This window comes from Aplysia californica, unplaced genomic scaffold (assembly GCF_000002075.1).
Source record: "Aplysia californica isolate F4 #8 unplaced genomic scaffold, AplCal3.0 scaffold01214, whole genome shotgun sequence".
In the NCBI taxonomy this organism is placed as follows: domain Eukaryota; kingdom Metazoa; phylum Mollusca; class Gastropoda; order Aplysiida; family Aplysiidae; genus Aplysia; species Aplysia californica.
In genome coordinates, this window is record NW_004798484.1 from 58,219 (window position 1) to 85,493 (window position 27,275).

General features: G+C 38.1%; 2 protein-coding genes across 2 annotated transcripts in view; one reads left to right on the forward strand and one right to left on the reverse strand.

Moving 5' to 3' along the window:
- Nucleotides 1-17,291: 17,291 nt before the first annotated feature.
- Nucleotides 17,292-26,005, reverse strand: LOC101846549 (BTB/POZ domain-containing protein KCTD7). The gene is made up of 3 exons (XM_005112236.3): nt 25,889-26,005; nt 20,631-21,147; nt 17,292-19,349 (listed from the first exon to the last, which is right to left on the reverse strand). Exons 2-3 carry the CDS (start codon nt 20,817-20,819, stop codon nt 18,645-18,647), a joined length of 894 nt encoding a protein of 297 aa, XP_005112293.1. The 5' UTR covers nt 20,820-21,147; nt 25,889-26,005; the 3' UTR covers nt 17,292-18,644.
- Nucleotides 26,006-26,021: 16 nt separating this feature from the next.
- The window catches only part of LOC101846784, a 12,722-nt gene continuing 11,468 nt past the window's right edge, over nt 26,022-27,275 (forward strand). The window contains exon 1 of the mRNA XM_035973421.1: nt 26,022-26,921. Coding sequence (XP_035829314.1) covers nt 26,138-26,921 — 784 coding nt within the window. The 5' untranslated portion in view covers nt 26,022-26,137. The remainder of the gene's footprint in view (nt 26,922-27,275) is intronic.

A 27,275-nucleotide genomic window follows, 5' to 3' on the forward strand; every position in this document is an offset into this window, starting at 1 on the left:
CCACACACACACATTTTTGTGTGCAAGTTGTGCACGTTAAAGATCCCTTGGTAGTACTAAAATCGATAAGGGTAGGTCTCGGCCGCCATCCGGGCACAATTCAAAATTAAGTTGAATGTATCCGCGCGCCCATATGACTTTTTGCAATTGCAAACGCCGTAAGACACTTACCAAAAATTATTTATTGTAACCAGTCTCATTTTATTCTGACACAAGGAAAAACTTTCCCCGTCATGACCGCAGGCTGGCCGCGGAACTGCTTCGTCAGGTACAACTAACTTTTAAGTGACCATCTTTTTCTTTTCTTTTTTTTTTTTTCTTTTCTCTTTTTTTTTTCTTTTCTTTTTTTTTTCTTTGCGTTTTTCTCTTCTTTTTTCTGTTTTTTTTCCTCTTCTTTTTACTTTTCTTCTTTTTTCTTTTCTTGATTCTTTTCTTTTCGTTTCTTTTTTCTTTTCTTTTTTTACTTTTCTGTTCTTTCTTTTTTCTGTTCTTTTCTTTTTGGTTTTTTAAATTGTCTTTTTTAAAATTCTTTTCTTTTTTTTCTTTTCTTTTCTTTCATCTTTTCTTTTCTTTCTTCTTTTCTGTCTTTTTATTTTCTTTCATTTTTTCTTTCTCTTTTCTTTTTTTCTTTCTTTTTTTCTTTTCTTTTCTGCTTTTTTTCGTCTTTTCGTCTCAAATTTGATGTCTCCATGGACTTTGTTAATCCCTGAAAGTTTAGGGAGGGTTGGTCTCTCAAAGGTTGGGGTTTTTTGTTTTGTTTTTTGGTAAGAGTTTTACAGCACTTGCTACACAATTAGGTCACATGTGCTGAAAATTAGAGGTGTTACGAGAGAGTAATGTACAAAGCTTTACGGCTGTCGTATCGTTGCTGTTATACAAGTGTTGAAAATAAGAGGTGTTACAATAAGAGAGTAACATAATACGGAGAAAAGAAGGAGGAGAGATAAGGACGATAGATGTGTGACAGGAAAGAAAGAGCAAACCATACCAATTTCCTACCAATTGAAAATGTTTAGTGCGTCCCGCGCGCTCATATGACTTTATGCAGTTGCGAGTGCCGTAAAACACTTACCAAAAAAACAAAAAACAAAGAAAAACAAAAAACAACAAACAACCCAGACCAGAACACGCGCCAACTACCATCAAAGAAGAGGTAGACCAACTGAAGGTACCCGGTGTGTTCTTTTAAGAAGCTCCAAAGACTGGGGCAAGTGTTTTTAGACTGGTTGTAACAGCTACATGCAGTTAGTGCGTGTAAGTATGACATAATTCCCTGATGATTTACTCTCTATTTTTTTAATCAGATGTTATATTTCCGTTTGATCAGTCTTTTTGTGTATCGTTGCTGTTGTGAGCAATCTACTTAATTTTACATTTGGATAATTTTCAATTTTTACCCCCCCCCCCCCCCAAGCTCTGTCACCCTTCCAAAGCCCTATAAAAGATGCAGCTTTCAAAATTGCAATTTATTATTGTGTCAATGCTATGGTCAAGGCCTAGAACTTTATTGGGGTTTTTTATGATTCCTGATAGGAACAACACAACAAAAGCAAGGGTTTGGTGTTAGTTGTTGTTGTAGTTGTTTTGTTTTTTCTTGGGGGGGGGGGTCTCTCTATTGTCAGAAGTACCCAGTGGACTTAAGAGGATTGCTTACAATACCGACGATATGATCAAACATGTTGGTAACTGTTTCACTTATGAGTAAATAAGACAAGGGTAATGGCAAAACAGAGCGGGGGAGTTCACCTTTGTCGAACTGTCGGTCCTGCCTTCAGATGAGATAGGAAAATAGTCTTTCTTTTTTTCTTTTTCTTTTTTTTTGGTAAGTGTTTGACGGCGCTCGCAACTGAATAGGGTCATATGAACGCGCGGGACACACCAAATATTTTTAATTGGTAGGAAATCTTGAATATTGTCCTTCTTGCTTATGATTATAATATGCATGGACGTTGTTATACTATTTACATGTACCTGTTCCAGATGCGAACACCTCTTATTTTGTTAATACCCGGGTATATCATACATGTATCTATTCTAAAGCGTTCTTCACATGAAAGCATACAGTTGGACTTAAACGCAGCCCCACATCATCACTCATCACCACCATTATTTCTAAAAGCATCAATGCTCTCAGACCATCATTGACTTACATCTATAATCCTTGAATCTCTATCTGTAACAATTAAATGTCATACAAAGTATGCACGTAATACACTATTACTATTAAACACTATCATACGCACTTTTTTCTACTAATCAGATGGCGTCAATCTCATAAATGGGCAAGGGGTTGAAAACGTCCATCTCCAACAGGACTCTGCCAAAAGAGCAGAGAGCCTTAACCGCCCCCCCCCCAAAAAAAAAAAAAAACACACCCAAAAACAACCCAAATTCAAAGTGCCCCCTTTAGAGGATTCGTACCAAAGCCATCTGCTCCGTAGTCCAACACAATATCCACAGAGGTGTCTTTGAAAAGACTTACGTTGCGTCGTGTTAATTGTCTCCGTAAGAATGTTATGACACTTGCAACTCAATAAGGGCATATAAGTTCCGAAGAACTGATGTGTTACAAGAGATTAACAACATACACAAAAAAGGAGTGATAAGGACGATAGATGTTTGATAGGAAAGAAGGAGCAAACCACTCAAGAGCACCCACCAACAACCCACCGTGTTAAAAAGTGTAATAATTGAGGACATTTATTGCAGCCCCCATCGACATAATTTAGAACATTAAGAGGTGGCTGGTTCAACAACTGCCTAGGCCAACAAGGGCTGAGAGGATACATGTACAAGGTCACAGCGTAAAAATTGAGGCTTTTAAGGACAAGCGGGCTTACCTAGATTTCGGAGGTTTCCAAAAATCTTGACCAACGGTACACCTAAAGTGGGCATTGCCCTACCGATAGGAGAAGTTTGGTTTCATTGGTGTGTATATCTATTTGGTTATAGAGAAAATTCTCCTTGTCTTTTTTAAAGAAACAGAACAAGGGGCAAAAACTTTACCTTCGATTTTCTCAAAACAGCATTTTTCGGGATATCCCTGTTGTTCTTAAAAGCGACCAAATACGAAGATATTTATTTACTACCCCCCCCCCCCCACCTCCTCCACACACACACACACACACATACACACACACTCAGAAGCAGAACTCATATTTGCTGCGTGCAGAGTTGAAACGCCTAACCACTCCACTACATACACCAGTTTGTAGGTGTTAAATTCGCCCAAAACAAAACAACAACAACAACAAAAACAGAACAGAAGAAGTAATAACAAACAAAGCAAAACAGCAAGAAACATTAATTCTTTTTTAAAACAACAAAAGACATAACAAAAATTATAAACCATCAAATAATACACATATAGAAATAACCCCCCCCCCCCCCCAACCAGTACAGGAAACGTTTGTTTGATTGATTTAAAAGAAGCACATCGACACAACAATGATGGTCATTTAGTGCAGGGAAAAGGCAAGACAGACAGACGGACAGAAACAACAACGGGAAAGTAAAGAAGTAGAACCTACCAAAGGCGCCCTCCAACTACCCGCTCAAAGTACTCAAACATAGCAGAATAGGAAATCACAAACAAAACCCAAGAGGAATTAAAAACAAACGCCTTCTTTCCATACTTGTTGTTTACTTCACAACGTATTCTTCGAACATGTATGCATACATTTTGAATCACAATGCTTTTTACATTTCACTTGTTATTTGATCATATCTTTATTTATTGTTTTTACGCTTAAAGTGGCATTGACACTGAAACATTTCCAGGGGGACAAATACAGGATTAAAAGATAACCAAATAATGGACGCTTTTATTTTAAGGACAAGCGGGCGAACCCAGATTTCGGGGGTTTCCAGAAATCTTGACAAACACAAAAAATGGGCATTGTTCTACCTATCTGTCCCCGTGGATTTATGCACTCCGCATAATTTAGCAAAATTCGATCCTTTTTTGCATAATTTCTGATAATTTTCCGTTATGATTCTTTGTTAAAATTAACTGAATCGCATAACTTCATATTTCAGGGCTCAGTTTGCATAATTTCATAATTTTTCTTGCATAAAACGACGGGGACAGGTCTAAGGAAAAGCGGGCGTACCCAGATTTCGGGGGTTTCCAGAAATCTTGACATACACCAAAAGTGGGCATTGCCCTACCTATAGAGGAGAAGTTTGGTTTCATTGGTGGGTATATTATTTGTTTGGTTATAGAGAAAACTCTCTTTGTCTTTTAGAGAAACTGAACATAGATGCAAAAACTTTAGCTTCGATTTGTTCAAAACAGCATTTTTCGTGATAGCCCCCTAGTGCTTAAAAACGACCAAATATCCAACAGGGTTTTCGGAAATTATGGTGTGTCCTTTGAATACTGCCCAAATACCAAGTTTAAAATACAAAGTTCAAACTTTCGTTTCACTGTGACTCCTGGTTCAACAAGCATGTGGTTGGTGCGGAGGCGGGGGTGGAATTCGGAAGTCTAGGTTACTAAACTGATGTGATGATGAGTGACCACACAACCACAGTAACTTACTAAAAGGCAGAAGGATAGCACAAAACATAAAAGTCATCTGCTTCATATTTTTTGTCTTCATTTCATTTTCTTTTAAACCGGCACAGTTTTCAATACATATCATCATAACATAAAAACAACAACAAGAAAACAAAACAAAACCTCACACCAACAAGCTCATCTCGCACTGAAAACGTAACTAGAGCAACCATACATAAACAACCTGTTGAAATATTTTAAGCCCAAAACGCATTATTATTTCTCAAGAGAGAGAAAGGACTATTTCAATCATTTAACAATTGTACTTACTGTAGATGTATCTTTTCTTGCTTCTTTTTTTTTTTTTCAAACTAAAACCTTCAGGCCTCTTCAGAAGAGACAAAGTCATTTTTACACGATTACGCATCGGACACACGGACCTGACACAAATACCTCCTTCGGGGAGATGAGAAACCGTTCTGTGTCGGAAGCGATACAGATTTTACCATTAGACACATTTTAACAGAATGTCCAGACTTCGGAGAGACCACAATTAAAATTTTTAATGCAGATCTCTGTCGTTGATCCCCACAGAATTCTCGATTTTATTATTTTTATTAAGACCACTGGCCTTTACGGAAAATTGTAAAAACAGTTATTTTGATTTTAAGTAGGTTGTCATTTTTAGATTGTTATTTTACCCCATATTTTTAACATCTTTTAAATCTGATCATTGACCAAGGCCAAGCCGTGAAGTGAACTGTAGTGAATGCAACCAACTTAATGTGTTTCGCAATTTGATTAATTTAACGTATTTGATACCTGAGCGTGATACCTGGCTCATCAAACAGCGAACTGTACACAGGACATATTTGATCGACGTCAGGAAAGGTCACATTTGGCAATGTACCGGGAACTTGGAGAAATTCAAAATGGAAAGGGGAAATTTATCCCTTGTAAGTAAACAATTTTAAAAAAACAAATATTAGATAAGTCTTCGGTGGAATCCGTGCTGTCCATAGATTTGTACAACAATATCTTCCTAGATCGCCCATTCGCTGGTGTACTTCCGGTTTACTGCCGAAAACATCATCTAGCTCAGTCTGAGACAACAGAAGGGCACTCAAATATACCATAAAAATTATAGTGCAACTGATGTTTTTCTCCCTTTATTTGGACATCAAGTCGTAGCCCGCGGTGTGCACGCTTAGTACAAAAGTTGTTTTAGAGAGCGATCTAGGTGCATAACTTATATAAGTCTATGACTATCGTCAACAAGACAGTACCAGACCTTCACCCTCATTGCACTCAATCTCAATGGTAGCGACTGGTACTTGGTGGTGCTACCTTGGTGCTAATAGAAGTATTATCTTTGGTGCTATGTGGTGCTATCTTGGTGCTAAGTAGAAGTATTATCTTTGGTGCTATGTGGTGCTATCCTGATGCAAAGTTCAAGTATTATCTTTGGTGCTATGTGGTGCTATCCTGATGCAAAGTACAAGTATTATCTTTGATGCTTGCTATGTAGTGCTATCTTGGTGCTAAGCAGTGCTACCTTGACGCTAATATATACTGTCACAGATGATGAAATATATAGGTATTCACAAAAGCGCCACCACCACCGCCCCCATCCCCAACCCCCTACTTTTTTCCTCCAAGAGCGAGATGACTAAGTTCTCGCGGGAAATAAAAGCCGTCTATACAACAAGACGACAGCCAAAACCATAGTCCTCCGGTTGCCTTTCGACTTTGAGTAATTGTATGGGTGTTACACCCCCATCAACACTATCATAAGTATATTTTAGACAATACCCCCGAATCCAACGTCCGTCTTCGAGATCGGACCGAACCAAATGGGCTAAGGAGAGCCTTAAAAACTCCACACAAAAAAAAACCTGTTCCCGTGGTTTTATGCACCCCGCAGAATTTCGCAAAATTTGATCCTTTTTTAATCATAATTTCTGATTATTTTCCTTTATCATTCTTTGTTAAAATTAATAGAATCGCATAATTTCACATTTTTGGGCTCAGTTTGCATAATTTCAGAATTTGCCATGCATAAAACGACGCGCACAGACAAATTAATTCATGAGTTCAATAACGCCCATTCGGAGATTTGAACCAGGGCTATCCGCACTCAGTAGTCCAGCGCGATACATACTGAGCCAACAGTGGTAATACTAATAGAGAGCCAGCCCCCCCCCCCCCCACATCTCGCCTTTTACTTTAATTATTTGTAAAAGTTATAAGTCATTATAGTAAACATGGATAAAAATACGACTAAAAAGAGTAATGTACCGTGATCCGCCAAGGTTCGAAATAAGCAGAAACTGCCTCACTTAACATTAACACTTAAATTCTCGTTTATCATTTTGTTGAAAAAAACCCCAACAAAACATCATCTCATACGTTGGAGAGCAAGAATATAATATATCAAATGATAGTTTTTTTTCAAAAGACTACATTAAAAAATATTAGTAAAAAATATTTAAAGTGACTATATAAGATAAGATACGATAATAAAGCATTATCACAGGATAATCTCATCTTATCTAATGTTATATCATGTTAGTTCAATTTATGAGTAAAGCTCTATTGACTCTTTCCGTAATATCTTTGAAAAGTTAGGTACGTCCAGTAATACATGTACTGTTGCATGTACCGGTAACCAAACTGTGAATACTTCTGGCCTCTTAATAAATGTTCGCAAATTTTCAGTTTATCTATCGCTTTCAGCTTTGACCGGGGCAAGACAAATCAGCTTTTAAAAAATTTGTAATTAAAAAAAACTCTTTTCCTTTTCTGTTTTTCAAGAACTTCAGGATCACTGTACATTTTGTTTATCATCACTAAGAGCCACACCAGAAACGGACATCAGTGACTGAAGTTCTATTTTCATTTCTCCGCTCCGCTCAGCTGCTCTAATCTAAAATATATTATATTATTATTATTATCCTGGTGTATCCCAATCATCCATCTCTTCAGGTTTTCCACATGACTTCCTCTAGATCTGCCCCTACCTTTAAGTGACCAGTGAGAACAAGATGTTCAAAGTAATCAAAGCCCTTATGTCGAGTCAAGTCTTCAGAAACTGCACATTTTCCCATCTTAATTGTATATATATATATTTCGCTACTGTAGATATTTGTTATAAATATTAAGACACGATCGGCAACTGTACACATTAAGATTTCAGTTGCTACAAACAGAAAACCCCCCACCAAAAGCCCCAACAACTCAGAAACAAAAACCCCCCCCCAAAAAAACCCAGTCCAAGAACAAAAACCAGAAAAAAAAACCCCAACCCATGAACAGCTTTGTAGCAATATTTACAAAAGAGGAGAAGAACAGTCATGGCTCATTCTTTCAATCTTACAACAGACAAAACAACATATCTTTTAACTCCAATTGAAACAGTGGGGAAATTGTAATTAATTGCAAACACAGGACGAATAAAAAACAAACTTGTTTTAAAATGTAAGGACCTGAGAGGGATACAACATCCCAGCAGAAAGACTGTCGAGATTTATTCGATAAAAATTTCTCCCCACTTGGAAATCGAACTCTGCTCTCCTGCATGCAACAGCAAAGGGCCTTACTGCTACACCACAGCTGCAAGTACACAGACAGTAGTGAGATCCCACTAGGAAAACCTATTTCAGACTTGACCAGAATCTTCAGAATGTACTGTTATAATACGAAGATCTACATTTATTTCAAAACAAAAATTCCAATTTAAAACTCAGCAGACAAAAGCTAAAATCATTTATGAGTATTATTTTCTTTAAAAAAAGTTGAAATGAGCGTCTTTCAAAGTAGAATCATTTATCAAAATATCACAGCTTAAAAAAACCAAAACAAATGAAAATAGCTTAAGACGACTGTGGTACGCTCATATATAACCTTACGCAGTTGTGAGAGCCGCAAAACTCGTACCAAACTGAAAAAAAGAAATTTTTCACACTAGATAAATGTTGTATTATGGACAAAAGTCGCATATCTGAATAAAATTAGCATTAAAAAAGACCACAAAAAACCCTCCAAGCTTTCAAACATTCCAGTTTACATTTCAAAGACATATCTTTCTAACGTCCACGTACCAGTACGTACTGAAACTGGAGGGACTGTCAAATGCTGTAATGCCCCAGAAGGGTACAATAATGTACTTATCCCCCCTGTCAACACACTTCAGGTTATAATACACATATATACATACACACATATACACAAACATACTTAAATATACATACATATATATTATATATATTATATAAATATATACTTGTATAAAATCAGACAAATGTATTGTAAACTAGCGACTTTACAATTTTCATACTTGGCCTCTACAATGATCAAATGCACAATATACTTGCAAAACTGATTAACATACAATGCACAGCAATCTTTCCTAGAACAATTTGATACTTGTTCAATAATTCTAAATCCAGCACATGCGCCTCAAGAGAGTTGAGCCAAAAAGAGATGCAAAAACAAACAAATGTACACTAAAAAAACCCCATAATCTAACCCATCTTTCAACTCCAGGAAAAACCATGGAAAAAGTTGGGGCATTTCTTCCAATCAACTTGGTGTTTATTCTAAAGACAGTTGTATTTAGATACTAAAAGGGATCTTGCAATAATATAGCTTCATTCTATTTTGTTATATCCTTCCTAGTTTTCGATTGAAAAATAATGAGCGCCTGAGTCACGGTTTTGATTTGAGCACTCTCTTTTCCGTTCATCTTCTAAAATCTTCAAAGAATGACTTACACCCTTGTGGAATGACGACGTTGACTAAACAGAACACTGTTAATGCATACATAGGGCCTAAATAGATAAAAATCTGGTTGCACAAATTTTACTGTTTTGTAAATTTGAATCACAAAGTGTAAGATACAAAACTGTTCAAAGCAGAGACAAAATTTCCAGCTGTAAAGACAACCTGTATTGAACAGCTGCTCAGTCTGTCAAACCCTTGAAAAAAAAGCAAAAACAGGTACGTCCACTTCAACAAAACATGGTTAATCCGAAAACAGCAGTGAACTGAAAGAAATTAGAATTCCCAATTTTTTCTTCTTCTATTCATGAGAAAACTTTCTAATCCAAAAACCTAGAAAAACCAAAGAAAATGAAATGCGGGGGCAAAAGAAAAACTGTCAGTTACCACCCCCCAATCTCTAGCCAATTCCCCTTTGGATATGTAGTAACGACACAGTACGTATAATAAATAGACATGATACAATGTCTATGTTTGTAAACATTTCAATCTCCATCCACGCAAATTTAGATATTTATCATATAGGAAAAATGGCTGCCTGACCTTGCCATGTGGGCCAACCAAGCCTATGTGGGGCACAGCTACATCACACACAGATGACAAAAATACTACATGGAAATATCTTGTCTTCCCCACACAAGAATCAAATGGACATCTTTTACATGCAATGCAAGTAATGCAACCACTACAACACACCACAATCAAACAAGAAATAATTGTCGTAATAATAATAATAGCAATAAAGCTCAAGATGATCTCTTTTTTTTTCTATCATACCCACTCCCTTGTGGCTCTAGGCGCTTCAAAATATGAGATTTAAATCAACGTTTCATGCACAATGGCCAATTCAACAATCGACAATCCTTTCAAATACTTTAACACAACATGGTCTACACCCTTAATCTGACAAAGAACACATAGAGAAAAAGACAGTCACTGCAGGAGGCTACTGATCACACTAGTTGCTGGAAGAAAGACAGAAATTACCGGTCGGCAGAATTTTGCCAAATGGCGGAGAATATCTTCCCCTGCATACATAGAAAGTGCTGTGGCATAAAATGTGCAAAACCTAAGGGTGAGCGAGAACTCGAGTATTTAGTCCCTGTGGTACGCAATAACGACCAAATAGTTTATAAACACTCGAGTACTCGTTAGAGTCCAAAACTGCAGAATACATTACACAAGCAATAATTCCTTCTTCTTTTTTTTTACCCAATGGGGGCTTTTTAGTATAAAACAAAGATTTTGTCATTTGTATTATTTTTTATTTTGTTTGTAGCTGCATTGTTTGTTCGTTTTTCTTTATCTTTTTCTGATCTTTCTTTGTGCACCTTTTAGTCATGGCATTACATGTAATTTGCATATTTTTGGTTGCTGTTTTTATCATTAACAGCATTAAAATTTCTTTTTCTGCTTCCGTTCTCTGCTGTTATTATTAATTAATAGTTAAAATTAACTCAAGTTTCGGCTTTAGCAAATTATAACACATTGAATCTGCACTTGGGATCTGATTACCCTATAATCACTCAAGTATTTCATAACTACTCGGACTCATGTCCAAACCACAGGACTCACACACCCTTAACAAAAAGCCAGCAACTTTCCAACCTCCCAGAAGAAATGGCACATGTGCAGGTGAAGGCTACTAACAGTTACCAAGGTACAACAGAACCTCAGCTCTCTAAAAATATCCTCGGCATCTCGCGACCTCACTGCTTTCTTGTCTTATCTCCATTTTTGATAACAGTGAAAACAGTTCATTGCAAAGAGTGAGCTTAAGTTTAAGTAAGTGTTTTACTGAACTTGCAACACAATAACGTCATATAAGTGCCGAAGATTAGAGGTGTTACAAGAGAGTAACAAACATAAAATACAAGGAAGGGAGATAAGGACGATAGATGTTTGATAGGAAAGAAGAAGCAAACCACACAAGAGCACCCGCCAACCACCCACGAGCTTAAAAAGATATCACATTTTCAAAATAAAATAAAAAATAGAGATAGGACAAGAAAGCACTGAGGTCGTGATCTACTGCATGGGTTCGATGTTGCTGGAGCACCTTTGACAAAGAGAGACAACCGTTTTGAAAGAAACAACAACAACAAAATGACATGAAGAAAGAAGTGTGCGCACACAAACAAGGCATTTCCCACACGCACCCGGTCTGTGCGTCAACATTTTTGTCTTTGTTCAGTGGAGAGTACGGTGGTGCGTGATTCTTGCCAGCACCACACATAAAGCTACGAGTGTCCGTATCCTCTTGTCACATTATGAGACATTTTTGTTGTTGTTGAGGAGGCCGGCCGCTTATGAGCGTCTCTACCCTCGCTTCATAGTATGAGTCATTAGTGACATGTTACAGTTAAAGTTTTAGGCACCCATCAACACTATTTAGATCATTGAAGAGGCTGCTCGCTTATTAAATGAGTGTCCATATCCTCTCTTTACATTATGAGACATTAGGGATGTGAAATTACATAATTCTTGCCCGCACATAGAGCTATGAGTGTCCATATGTTCTTGTTACATTATGAGAGATTTTTTATCGTTGAAGAGGCCCGCCGCTAAGGAGTGTCCATATTATCTCTTTAGATTATGAGACATTGGTGACAAGTAAAAGTTTTTATGCCCCCATCCACACTATTTAGATAATTGTGGAGGCTGGCCGCTTATAAAATGAGTGCCCATATCCCCTTTTTACATAATGAGACATTAGTGATGTGAAATAGTAGAAGTTTTACACCCCCATTGACACTATTTAGACCACTGAAGAGGCTGAACCAGTCTGACTGAGAGGAATCCAACATCTCACCTGAAAGATGGAGACACTTGATAAAAAAATGAGAGGAGTTTCTTCTCGAAAATCTACAAATGGAGATGTTGGCCAAAAATTGACATTAGCGTCAAATTTGTAGATTTTCTATTGATGCCATATTCTTTAAACACCTTACATATAATCTGCTTTTAATTATTTCATACTTATAAACTGTAAAAACTTCACATATAAGCGTGATGTATTTATTTCCTTAAGGTTTGAATCCGATAAGCATGCTTTACAAATTCTCCCCATTACATATAATCCGTCTTTAATTATGTCATACTTGTGAACTGTAAAAACTTATCCAAAAAGCAAAATATCTACTTCCTTAAGGTTTGAATCTGAGAAGCACGCTTCACAAATAAGTCTCCCCACACAGGAATCGAACTAACATCTTGTACATGCGGTGGAAAAAGTGTCTACCCACTACACTACAGATGCTGGTGACATTCGTGAGTTAAACGTATTTGGGACTAGGCAGCGATAGGAATGTGGCCTTCCGTGTCGAGTTTTGTGAGTTGAAGAAGAAAGACACATACACACACACACACACTCACACACACATGCACACTCTCTCTTTCACACACACACACACACACACACTCGCGCACTCACACACACAAACACACGCACACACACAAACAAACGCACACACACACACACACACACACACAAACACACACATACACATATGTACACTGTACAGAAGACCAAAGGTAAGTGCTGATCTCGCAATCAGCAATGTACCCGAGTCAATGTGTTGATGTAACATGCGTTAAAACATCCATCAAGAGATGACAAAACATGTGCTTAAACAACCATTATGACGAAACATGAGCTAAAATATCAATCATGAGTTGACGGTATATGAGTTAAAGCAACCATCATGAGATGATAAAACATGAGCTAAAGCAACCGCCAGGATGAAACATGAACTAAAACAACCATCATGAGTTGATAAAACATGAGATAAAACAACCCTCATGAGTTGATAAAACATAAGATAAAATAACCATTATGAGTTGATGAAAAATGAGATAAAACAACCATCATGAGTAACAGATAATAAAACATGAAATAAAAAAACCATTATGAGATATTACAACATGAGATAAAACAACCATCAAGAGTTGATGAAACATGAGCTAAAGCAACCACCATGCACACAAGAAAAATCTATCAGCTGGGTAAACGAAGGACAATAAATTGAGGGTGTTACCGTTATGATAAGTAGATGAAGAAATGGGTAGCGTTTTTATTTTTGTTTAAAAAATCATTGCCCAGGTCAATATGCGGGATCTTTATAATTATGACCAGTCAGCCTGCTTCATAAAAACTCTACACAGTGCAAAAAAAGTACAGTTTGTTTAACCCTATCCGTACGCCCTGGGGTCATTTTGTACCCCCAGGGTTGTATTCTTCACATTTAAGAATACTTCTAGTACGAAGATCTCTTTGAAGCTTTCCTTATTTCTCAGAAAATCATTTTGACAGACAGCTGTGCACAACAAATGAATCAGATTAATGATTAAATATCCTCTTTAGAAAGTGGTGGCACAAAATTCCCCACGTCATAAGGATACGATAGTAAAACACGATGTACGGTTAGGGTGAAGTATTGCATCTCTCTCATCATTCAAAACAGAAGCTTTTTTCTTCTGGTTGAAAAATTTTTCAGGAAACCAGTTACATGGATAGAGAACAGCATCATCAAATAATTATATGATGAACCTTTACCATCATTGTGTCTTTATGTGCTCACAATAGGATTTTTTTTAAATTGCACTTTTCAAAAAGCCTATCTTTTTAGAGCCTCTGATTTATTAATTTTTTTCCAGATTGCAAGATGAGATTCACCACTAATAATTACAAATCACACACAAAAAAAAAGAAATATCATTTTCCAGAACATATATACATGTACCGTGAAAAAGTTTGCATCAATCAAAGCCGAACAAATTGCAAACTCTTCATAGATCCCTCTCACAATGAGTTTCTTTTGAGACACGGACATCTGAAAATACTCAACAGTAGTGGGTACAAAATAAATGCATCATATCACATGAACCTCCGTGCATATATTCCACAGAGGATGAGTACAAAGTCCAATCACAGAAACAAGAATTACATGCATGATGACAAGCAATATCAGGAGGCCTATATATATATATATATATATATATATATATATATATATATATATACACACACATGTATAATTATATGCACTAGTCGTAGGAACAGGAAAGGAATGCTTCACGCTTCATTACCACAAATTACACCAAAAATCAACAGCTCAATGGAGAGATCACAGGAAAAAACTTCAAGTCCACAACACAGTGAAACCCCATTAAAAGTCAATCCTGGAAGTCACTCCATAGTGAAGAAAGAAAAAAGTTGACTCTTTTTCCTTGCAAAGTGAGACATGAAGACACAAGAATATGTATCTGAAATAATTTTTGTTGTTGTTGTAATTTATTAAACTTTCTCATGTTTGACTTGTGTGAGCAAATCACTCAAACTCAAGAAAGAATTTCTGGAAAAAATCAATGTTGTTAAAGAAGAAACTAACACATAAACAATGTCTGAAAACTTGTCAGGAATTTGCATTCCTGAAAAAAGTTCAAAGACCGCTAGCGGTGTATTTAATAATTTAGCTTTAACTTTCAGTAGAGTTTTATGGCTCATATGCAAAACAACAAATAGGTCATATACGTGCTGAAGATTGGAGGTGTTAGTAGAAAGTAACATTCAAAGAAAGGAAGGAGAGATAAGGACGATAGATCCGTTGGATAGAAAAAGATTTAGCAAACCATACCAAAGTGCCCGCCAACCACCCACATCCAACAGAGTCAGGGAATGGCGTGTGGTTGGCGGGCGCTCTGGTGTGGTTTGCTCTTTCTTTCATATCGAACATCTATCGTCCTTATCTCCCCTCCTTCATTTTTTTGTGTGTGTTACTCTCTTGTAACACCTCTAAATCTTCGGCACTTATATGACATTTCTGTGTCGCAAGGGCTGTAAAACTCTTACCAAAACTAAACTAAAAGAGCCACGGAATGTTACAATGGGGCCTCACTGTATTCGTCCTCTACAAAAAAATCACAACGCAAATAACTGCAGCTAACAGTCAAACTATTGGCTTTTTAAAGCTTCTCATTCTAGTAAAGAATCGTTCGGTCGCTTTTAAGGACAAGCGGGCCAACCCAGATTCCGGGGGTTTCCAGAAATCTTTACCTGCACCAAAATTGGGCATTGCCCTACCTATAGAAGTTTGGTTTCATTGGTGTGTATATTTTTTTGATTATAGAGAAAACTCTCCTAGTCTTTTAAAGAAACTGAACAAGGGGCAAAAAATTTACCTTCGATTTTCTCAAAACGGCATTTTTCAGGATAGCCCCCCTGTGCTTAAAAGCGACCGTTTGGGAACAGGCAGCAGCAACAGTTGCAAGGGAATGTACAAAGGTTGGATGTCAGGACAAACAAAAGACGTGGAGTCGCAGGAAAATGTTTCGCAGAGATGTCACTGCTAGCTACAGTCACACGGTATTCTCATAATAATAATGATAATATAAATAATAATAATAATAATAACAACAACAACAACAACATTAATAATAATGATCACTGCACTTATATACTGCATATCCACACTCTCCAGCAAGCTCTATGCCTTTTATCACAATCATTACCCCAGCAGACCCGGGAACCCAAAGAAACATTCTCGACTTCCCAGGAACTATGCAGTGCAAGAAACTGACAAAGTGCTTAAATACAAACAAATTGACAAGATTCGTTTGCTGTCTATAGCCGGGTACCAACATCCACTTGGGTGAAGTGAGGAAAATTTGTGTAAAGTGTCTTTCCCAAGGGCACAACATCAGGCCCTCAGATGGGATTTGAACCCCCTGACCTTATGGCTGAGTCACAGAGCCCAACCACTAGGCCACTGAAGAAGAAAGAAGACCCCTTTGTTCTAGAACAAGCAGGCATCAAGCAGACCAGACCAGACCATCAATGATTTATTTATAGAGGCCCCAGCCATTCAGGCATCAAGCAACAAAGGAGCATAATGACCAGCTGAACAAACACACAGTCACAGCACTAGCAAGAAAGTATTACTCAGAGTTGTGCCAAAATGCTATTAGCCTTTTATTTCATTTGGTGGTACCATATCTATCTTTTGGTAAAACCAAAACAAAAATGTGGTGGCAGTCACAAAAGAAAACTGCATGGCAAGTTTTACCATTATTATTAGATGATAAATAAGCCAGAAAAGCAGTCTTTTTCCAACATTCTCAAAAATAGCGAAAAATGACACATTTTGCTAGTGCAGTGACGACATTTGCTTGTTTTTCAATATTACTCTGAGCATTTGAACAAAAATCCATGCAAAACTTACATACAAATGCACAAATAATCAAAAACAACAATTTTCCATGGGCACACATAGATTTTTTGTTCATCTTTTGTCGCTAAATGTGGCGACTTTCCAACTTTCGACAATGACACAGTGACATAAATTGATGCTCTATGCTTTAAACATTGGGCATAAGTAATAAGAAATCAGAAAAGTTATCTTCAATAGAATGTGAAGACAACATAGACAGACTCACAAACTTCAGAATGCTTCAAACATAAGAATATTCTTCATCTTCAGACTCAGGTTTCCAAAATCTTCGTCAAAACCCTCAACCCCCCCCCCCCCCCCCTCCCATCCCCTAAGAATGGCAGTGGTATTTCAGAAGAGCAGAGTACGACATCAGCACACCAGGTTCTTTACCCTGTCTGACCTTTAAACTTCGTGACTTCATGAATAAAACATGTGTGTACAAAACTACAGAACAATCACCGTCAGATTTCTCTTTACAGCTGAAAACAATGACAATGGCCATTAAAAATTTTTTTTTAAAATCAGCAACAACATCAAAATCAATGTTACACTACCTCATACCACACTTTGTATTTATTCACACACATGCATAAACATTACAAAAATATCTTTCTTTGTAACTGAACAAAACATTATGGTACAAAGGTCAAAGGCACAGGGCAAACCATTTTGGAAAGATACATCCACTTTAGTTTTAGTAAGAGTTTTACGACACTTGTAACACAGTAATGTCGAATAAGTGCCGAAGATTAGAGGTGTTACAAGAGAGTAACAAACACAAAAGAGAAGGAGGGGAGATAAGGATGACAGGCGTTAGATAGGAAAGAAGGAGCAAACCATACCAGAGCACCCATCAACCACCCACAAAGATATATCTACAGTACAGCAAGATTCAGCAAGGTGAACGATAAAGAGAGGACTTAACTGACGACGGAAGAGACAGGGAGAGGTGGACAGCAAAAGAGGTGAAGAATAACACACAGCAAAAAACAAATGACACATAAAAAAATTCATTTGCCTTATCTACAACCTCAGTGCCTTGTGATTGTGTTTGACATAAAATTAACACCTCATGTGAATTTAATCGGACTGCACACTACATGCACATGTCTTATATATATATCAATCAGTGAATTCAAATTATGTGATGTCCAGACAAAATAGGCAGAAAAAATTCAGCAGCGGTCAAATCCATCCATAACAGTCACTACAGGTCACAAACAAAAGTGATCGCTACACACCCACACACACATATATATATAATACAGGTGACCACTAAGGATACGATCTGAATTGAGGTCAATTACGAAACTAAACAAAGTCAACTGATGGTTTAAAATCTGATATAATAATAATAATAATAATAAATAGCATTTGTATAGCGCATATCCCCGCTCAACAGCAGGCTCTATGCGCTTTACACTATATATCTTAACTTTTCCTTTCCATTTCATTGCCATCAACATTGTTACTTATCATGAGAGCTTTTCCGCATTGATTGAACATAAACACACACACACACACACACACACACACAAACACCCTCACACAGTCTGAGGACGGGTTTACGAAAAAATTGTGTTGTTGCGAGTGATCCCTGAGAGCAGGTTTTGACTCGTTTTGAGGCTGATTTGTCACTTAAATTAAGTTAAATTTATGACTAACCCTGGCCGTGAAGGAGAGGGACCACTATGGACTGACTAAAAAAATGTAGAAAAAAATAATGCAAGGATGCCACAGAACAGTGGTCTTTTTAAGGCAGGCTTGATTGTATTAAAATCGTTTTATAAATTCCTACCTTTTTTTCAAACATGGTTTAAAGGATACAAAAAATATAATAAATTTTAAAATTTTATCACAGAGTCCAAAATAACCAAAGGCTACTGAGTATGGTATATAGACACAAGTATTTACATATAACATGCATGCATTATATTCTTACTGTCAAGTCTAGACTTCCCATTTTCATATATATGATAAGTATGTATTTAAATGTTATACAGGAAAATATGAAGACTGGACATAATACCAAAAGCGAAATGTAAACATGCACACAACATATATGTATACATCTAAATGACCACACACCCACACATACTTCTAACACGCTCTCATCTTCAAGATGTACAATAAACCAACAAATAAGGTCAGATTCAATCAAACAAAATGGTAAGCTTGAAAATGCTCTTCGGGCACGTTTGTCCAAAGTAGTACTTACACTTCTTCTTTCCTTCGTGGGGACGGAGGGTGAACCCTTCCTCCTGCAGGTCGTTCTCCAGGCATCGGATGAACGTGTCCTCATCCGCCGCCGCCTCCCAGGGACCCACCGTCACTTGGGCATTCTCCACGATGCAGCCGTGCTTCGGATTGAAGGTCGGAGTCCGAGGCTTGAACTCTTTCCGGAATGCATAGATGAAGACGTCGCCAACCCGAGCGACCGCAGCCCGCGCCATGGCCGCTTTGATAACTTCCTCCTTGACTTGAGCGTAGTTCGGAAACTGCGCCCGCTGCGACTCTTTCACCGCCAACGAGGCAATCTCGGGCTTTAGCTGAAGCTTCTCCACCAGCTCGAAAAGGCCGTAGTAGTTGGCGTCTTTGAATACGAGGTAGGCCACATCGTTTGGCGGTATAGAGCCGTACCGGAGGTACTCCAGAATGTGTGCAAACACGGTACCGTTACTGTCAAGGAAGAAGTTCCCATCTTTGTCTTTATCTATTTGATGACGGCCGCTGAACATAGCCGCCAACATCGAGTCTGAGAATTTGAGGAGAGTCGATAGACGAGTCATGTACAGCTGTCCGCCAACGTTCAGAGGAATTATAGCGGGGAACACTGAGGTTGAAGACTGTCTGTGCACCTGGAAATAAAAAAGATTAGAGTGGGCCTATTTGTATAAAATTACTTGCCTAACTTCATGATTAGCATCCTGATAGCATGACAATCAATCTTTGAGCCACATAATCCTCATTTTCATCATCATTAATATCTTTCTCCCTGCAGCATAATGTCTACATGAGGACATGTTGGCTCAAACACAATCCTGCTACTAGTACAAAAAAATAAGAAATAAAAGGCATTTGTATAGAGCACATATAACCACTTCAACAGCAAGTTCTATGCACCTTACAAACAATATCCATATCATTATCCTAGCAGACTTTCGAACACAAGGACAAATTTCTGTCCCCGCGGTTTTATGCAAAAAAATTCTGAAATTATGCAAACTGAGCCCAAAAAAGTGAAATTATGCGATTTTGTTAATTTTAACAAAGAATGATAAAGGAAAATAATTTAAAATTATGCAAAAAATGATAAAATTCTGCTAAATTATGTGGGGTGCACAAAATCCCGGGGACAGAATTCTCAGCTTCCCGGGAAGCAAACAGAGCAAGCAGCTAGTTAAAATGCTCAAACACACACAAAATAACAAGATCTTTCACTGTCTGCTGGAGAATATACTCACTTATCAGATTTTCTCACAGGGCAACGATATCAAGTCCCCCCCCCCCCCTCCATGCCACTCAGGCAGGCACTCTGGTTATACATGGCTACATCCTGTATTACACTCAACAAGAACCACTGGTTGGTACCAGCGACAATCTTGTCTTGTATCAGAAGTCCACTGTAGTATCCACCACAGTTTTCTACAGGGCAGAGTTGTACAAATCTTCAAAACTTCACAATGGGTAGTCAATACCTGAGCTAAACATCTCACAGCATGAGCATTTACGTAACATTTAAAAAGTTTTACAACCATCGCAAATCAAGAGCTGTTCGTCTTGAACATTGTCTCACTATATTTTTATTCAATTTTCATCCACCACAGTGAGCCAAAGTGTGATCATTAAATAATTTTAGAGCAAAAAAATGTCCCACTGACATCCTGAGAATCTCGTGTAAGGCCACATTTGGGGAAATTTTTGCTACTGATATTCAACAATGCTTTTAAATCGCTACATTTTCGCACATGTGGTTCTGATTTTTCCCTTACCTTCACTGAAGAGGTTGCCACCCTGCTCCAAATTTCAGAGATAGAATGAAATGAAAAAAGAACTCACTGCACGTAAAAATAAATTCTCACTGTATGCTAAACATTTTTAAAACCTCACTGTATGTTAAAAAAAACAAAAAAACTCACGGTATGTTCCCGATCTCTCGAGGAACTCGGCAAACCGCTGTCTACTTCGTTACTCCGCTCGGACCATCCACCGATGGGGTGCTGCAGCGTGACGAGGCGTGGCGTCGGGATCGGCCTCATTGTGATGATCTCCTCCACAGAGTCGGAACCCTGTGACTCCACGTCGCTGTTGACCTCCTTCTCCTCCATGATGCAACTCTAGACGAGGCCTCACGTACAGTACAGGGATGGCTACAGATGATGTGGAAACTAAATCCTGTGTTCCTTCTTTCACACCAGAGAAAACATCATGTTCTTGAACTAGGACAAATTAAATCCGCAAAACAGAACAAAATCTCAGGATTCAATTTCTCAGCTGACAGAAAATAAATTATTCAGAATTGAGGAAATGTTCCAAGAATACATCCATTCCCTGAGAGCACACGACACAGATTGAGGAACCAGGTCATAAAGTTGAAACTTTTACTTTTTCCACCTGACGTCACTCAAGATAAAGCTGTTTCCATCACTCCAGTACCTGAAACATATGAGTATATATGAGTACACATATAATAATGACTTGTAAAAAGCCCCAGTGATGCAACTCAGGAGGGAATATAAAATCAAATGATCAAGACTATTTTTAACCTTAACTCCTAACTTATGGAAGGCTATTCCCTCCTTTGCACACCACCAATTTTGTCATCCAAGTTTTTAGCATCACAGACTTCCCCTTAATTTTGCTCCAGTTTAACCTATAAAAATTTACACGAAATAAACACAAAATTGAGAGGAAATGAATGGTCCAAGCAGTTAACATACTGTCTGATAATAGATAAAATGGGTTTGCTGAGGTTTGGGAGATTTTTTTTATGACTTTAAACAACCAAGTTATGTTGTGAGCCAGCTGAACTGGTGTGCCAAATACTAAGAAAGTTAATATTGACACCTTTGCCTCTTCTGCTCCTTGCACTGGAATCCACACGTTCCCTAAATAACACACTTGCCGATTTCACATTTACTGTATCAGTGACCATCTGGATGCAACGTGAGCCGAGGCTCTGGCTGTAGCACTGAGGCATTATGACCTTTCTTCTTCTTCCTTGTTCTCGATGACAGCAGTAAGACAGTCAGTCTGATGTTGCGCACAAACTGTGTAGTCCACTATGACCAATTCCAACAGCCCCTTTAACAATTTTCCCCCACGGGACACTGATAGGCGACGGTGTGATATAGCAAAAAAGCTCACTTGTTAAAGTTAAAATTTCCTTTCTGTATGATCTGTGTGGCCATTGAGGTCAAAAATCAGAGTGCATACAACAATAGGAGTAAATTTTTGAAAAATGTTGAGTAGACCTAGCATGAGTGCTGTTTTACTCTTATGCCACGATGAGAATTCAGGTGATGAATAATCTAGATCTAATGTTTTCAGTTCCGATTCTAATTCCTTTTTTTGGTGAACATGCGATCATCACTTTGAATTTTCTCAGAGCGCTGAAACTTTAACAAAGGTTGAGGTATTTTTGCGGAGATACAGGTGTAGTACTGATATATACAGTATCTGCATTCTGGTCCATGGAGACAAGTGTTTGTTCTGCATGTTGTGGGGATGGAAAGTGTTAAGCCTAGAAATAAGTAAAGAGCTAAATTCAGTCATAAGGTATGGAACACACTGTACAGAAATCAGAGCTAATTGCCTTCCAGTCAGTGCGCGGATTATTCCAACAGGACCTTTCCTGAGACTCCTAAATCATAGCCAAGGAAACTCACTTGGACCGCAAGAATAAAACACAGCCGTCCTTTTAAACATTCTTCTGAAAATAGCTTTTACAACTCACTTATCAATGAATCTTCAAAGGTGTTTTCAAAAGAAGTGGTGTGTGTGAGTGTGTGTGTGTGTGTGTGTGTGTTTGTTTATTGGAGTGTCACATCCAAGTGTCACTGTGTAAGTGCACCTGTGTGGCTGAATATAATGTGTGCCATCTGGGTAAAATCAGACCCTCGTCAAAATAATGAAATCAAAGAAACCCGACTTGCTACCCATTGGACAATTTCTATAGAACTTCTTAATACTGTGGGCTCAACACTTTTAATGTACCTTTAAAAATACAATCCTGAAAAATGTTGATGAAAGACCAAAAAAGTGTAAATGTTCAATATCAAAGCACACTCACTGCTCAGCTTTGTAAGTCACATAATTTTGGTGGCCATTTTCTGGCTAATTTTACCTCTGACACCAGGCAACCGCGCTTCAATGGCAAATACCTTGCCTTCTTTTCAAGGTAAGATGGGCATTTTTCTTCACTAAAAGCAAAGCATCTGTACAGGCTTTAAGATCATACATGACAACTCCAAAATATGCCCAAAAATTGACAAGCGAGATTCCACTGTGCCATGACACATGCCTGCCCTTAGAAGCTTTAAAGTTAATACAGTAGTTGTAGTCTCTGCCTAAGATCCTGGTGCTTGGAAGCAAGAAAAGTGGAGGTGAACGGGATCTTAGCGGATGAACCCAGGGAAGAATCTCCAGCGACACGTATTAGGGCTCAGCAAAGCCGGTAAAATGGTCTCCCTCCACTCTTTATCGAACTGACGTGACCTCAGGTGAGTTTATGACATGGCGAGTAAAGAGTGGTCAACCTTGATGACCAATCAAAGCGGCATGAGGAATGCCATATTTCACTTATTATCCTATCCTGAGTCTGAAGACCTAGATCTACCCTTATCAAATTGCCACTCCCCTTTACCTGTCCCAAAAGAATAGCTCTCCATCTCTGACCGAGTTCTCCCACCTTTGTCATTACGTTGTGACCAAACCCTTTGCCTTTTATACTTTATACTTCGGCTGTCGTTATTTTCACCCAGGGTGAAAATAAAATATAATGTTATTCTCACCCGGGGTGAAAATAAAATATAATGTTATTCTCATCCGGGGTGAGAATAATATCCATTTTATTCTCACCCGGGGTGAGAATAATATTAAATTGCTATTCTCACCCGGTGAGAATGCAATGGATTTATAGGTCTACCTGGGTGTTGAGAACGGATGATGGAAAATAATTTGTGAATTGTAAGAGAGTGACCGTTCATGACCTGCCCGTGAGCGCTGGCCGATTTTTCTAGGCTCCCGCGGGAATTGTTATTGTTTCATTTTTTTAAAATCTTGAGTTGAGAGTATGCACGAATATCTACACCAAAACCCTAGACAAGTGCAAATATATTCTAAATTCAGAAAGGAACTCACTTGCCAGAATAGTATGTTTTTAAAATTAATAGCCTTAACTGAAAGCTGTTTAATGAAATAATGTTTGTCATTTGTAAAGTTAGAATTGGCATTTGTTTACAACACAAAAAAACGTTTAATTGTTATCCCCAGTAGAACCCACAATTATTTTTTAAGGAACGCAGTGCCATGAACCTAGGCTTATTTTTTTCTCAATTTTGATTGGTTAAACCATTCAAGAGTAAAATGTTCCGTTACAGAACCAATAAATTGATACTGTAGCACCAAAAGGTGACGCTATTTGGTCAAAAGATAAGGTTTCCCCCCCAAATCGACAATAGTCGCCTCCCGGGCCTGAGAGCTGGCCCTCCCGTTCCGTTCTCGATTTTAGTTTACTCGCGCGCTCAGCGGAGTGAGAGAGGGAGGGAGGCGAGTTTTGTCGCCTGGAGCGCTCACTGACAGGGGTCCTATGATGCCCGAAATTTAAAAAAAACCAGGTGAGAATAGTAGGCTGTCGTTATTCTCACCCGGGGTGAGAATAGTATAAAATTTTATTCTCACCCCGGGTGAGAATAATCACTGTGTTATACTTATGACACGCTACATATTATTATTATATTGGTCAATGGTCACGTAGACCTAGATCTAGAAAAAGAGGCTAAAACAGCACCTGGACATGGATGGCTGGTGCCTCTATAAATAAACGAAGTGTATGTAGACCCGGTAACCGGGAACAAAGTCACGAAGTATACAGACCCGGTAGGGGAACTCTTTTGTGATTACGGGAAGAGAGAGAGAGAGCGAGAGAGAGAGAGAGAGAGAGAGAGAGAGAGAGAGTTGGCAGGAGGGAACGAGAGAAAGATAGAGTGGGAAATAGGTGCGGGCAAAGAAAGACAGAGAGACAAATAAGGAAAAAGAGAAGGCGAGCGATACCCAGAGGAGAGAGAGAGAGAGAGAGAGAGAGAGAGAGAGAGAGAGAGAGAGAGAGAGAGAGAGAGAGAGAGAAAGAGAAAGAGAGAGAAAGAGAGAGAGGGGGGGGGGGACTGCTCGATTGAAATTATGACATTGTTGTTCTTTTCTTCAAATTGTGACTCCTCCAACTCCAAAACGGAGTAAAAACGATCGTTTGTCGAAAAGACATCCGCAATCTTCATTTAGATCTAGGCTAACCCCGAAACTAGATTTCTAGATCAAAGATTTATGTCTGTCTGCCTAGATCTAGATCTAGACCATAGATCTAGAAAAACCTAGGTCTACCCTGAGCCAAAAGGGCGCTGAAATTCTCCGAAATCACAAAAGATTTCCCCTACCGGGTCTGTACACTTTGTGACTTTATTCCCGGTTACCGGGTCTGTATACACTCCCATAAATAAATCATTGATGGTCTGGTCTAGATCTAGAATCTAGATCTAGATATCTATATAATCTAGAGTTTATTTGTACTCTAGTAGAGTAGAGATCTAGATTTCTAGACTAGATCTAGAGTCTAGTGTTGGGCCCAGGACTTGCTCTGACACTAGATTCTAGATCTAGATTAGATTCTAGATCTCCAGATTAGATCTAGATCTAGATCTATATCTAGATCTATATCTAGATCTAGATCTAGATCTAGTCTAGTACTAATCTAGATCTAGATATCTAGATCTAGATCTAGATCTAGATTCTAGATCTAGATCTAGATCTAGATCTAGAGATCTAGATCTAGTACTACTTTTTTTACTAGTCTAGATTCTAGATTCTAGTCTATCTAATCTAGAATCTAGAAAGTCTAGATCTAGATTTCTCTTGATTTAATTCAGAACAAAGAACAAACCAAGAGTAAAATGAAAAACTTGAATTAGATCTACACTGGAAGTCGTTTACGTTGTAAAAAAGAAGAAAAATAAAGAAAAACACAGACGGTTCAGTTAGCATAAATATCTGTCCTTAATCGAAACTCCTTGAATAACCACTTTCACTTTGTTGTGATTTGTCGGGGCAAGACACCGACTCAGAGTGACATATGCATATTGAATGTTCGCTATTCAATCACACACAGAGAGCAGCCTCTACTAACCTCAAACTTCTATTAGTGCAGCAGACCTACAGCGATCGTATCTCTGTACAAAATCACTGATCCGTCGCGCTGTTTTTTATTGTCACCCTCGACGTGCTTTGGGCGCAAGCAAGGCTGTAAAAATCTAAACAAATAATTGAAACTTCTACGAGAGTGATCTCCCTTGAAGTCATAACTACAACAAATTTTAGAATTTTAAGCCAATGACAGTTGAGTGCATCATTAACTGCGATCCTGTAGCAGACCAAGATGGAAGTTCATGATCCAAACAAAACCGAGCAGTTGACGAAAATCAAGAGCTTGCCGAACTTACGAGTCCTATGCAAACACTCCCTGCAGCAAGAAAGCAGTGCTCAATGCCATGGTGCAGCTGCAATATATAGGTCGTCAAAGCCAGACAGATTAATATCTGATGAGCTTGATAAATTTAGAAAGTTAGGCATAAAATGCATCGTTGACTTCAGATCTAAGACTGAGTACATGGGAAGTGATGGTCACAGACTTCTGGACAAAGAATACCCAGTGTTCTCCGTGAAAATTATTAATAATGGAAAAAAGAATAAGGGTGATGTCCACTATGAGTACAAACGTCTTCTCGGTGCTACATCAGAACAGATGCTTGTTGCCCTAGCCACAGATGAGCCTTCTTCTGATTCTGGTGGTGCGCATGAAAATGAAAGTTCATCAGTTGTAAGAAACAGATTTGACCAAGTCAGTCCTAAGCAGCACGGAAAAGACAATGTGGGTGTGTCAAATCCCACAAAGCAATGGCAAACCTATGAGGAAGTTGGTGCTATGGAGAGGAAACACTTTTTGATAAATTTTTTTCCTTTCAAATTCATCTTTTCCCTGCTGTTTACCCTTCCGTGGCATTTGATTCTGATGGGATTTATGCTACTTTTCCTTGATGTGATACGACGGAACAAGTTCAAGGGGTTTACAAAGTTCTTTATTCAAGAAGCAGTGAATTGTAAAGGAATTATTGGTCAATATATCGATATTGCTGAAGGTTGTCAACCATCGATCTGTGCAGGTAATGTGAAATGGTATGCAATGTCTAAACGGAAACCCACCGAAATTAGTATATAGAAACTCACTGAAACTTACCTAACTTACCAAAATTCATCGAAACTCACCTATACTCTGCAACAAAACTCACCAAACCAATTTACAATGCTGAATTAAATGGAATCTTTTTTTTTTTATCTGTTACTGTATAATTTTAACAATGTCAAATGTCAATGGATCGATTTGTATTTCAAATGAAATGTTTGTGCATATTTTAAAAAGACACATTAAATATTATATGAGAGCAATTGCCAAAACGTGAGACTCTCTTGAGACTCAGTGGTGCAAAAAAAATTTTCTTACCAATTTGACTCTCTTT

Excerpts from the sequence above, each read along its gene's own strand:
- LOC101846549 (XM_005112236.3), bottom strand. The coding sequence starts at position 20,819 with ATGGAGGAGAAGGAGGTCAACAGCGACGTGGAGTCACAGGGTTCCGAC. Across the intron at positions 19,350-20,630 it reads CGAGAGATCGGGAACATACC|GTGCACAGACAGTCTTCAAC; the intron begins GTGAGTTTTTTT and ends TTTTATTTCCAG.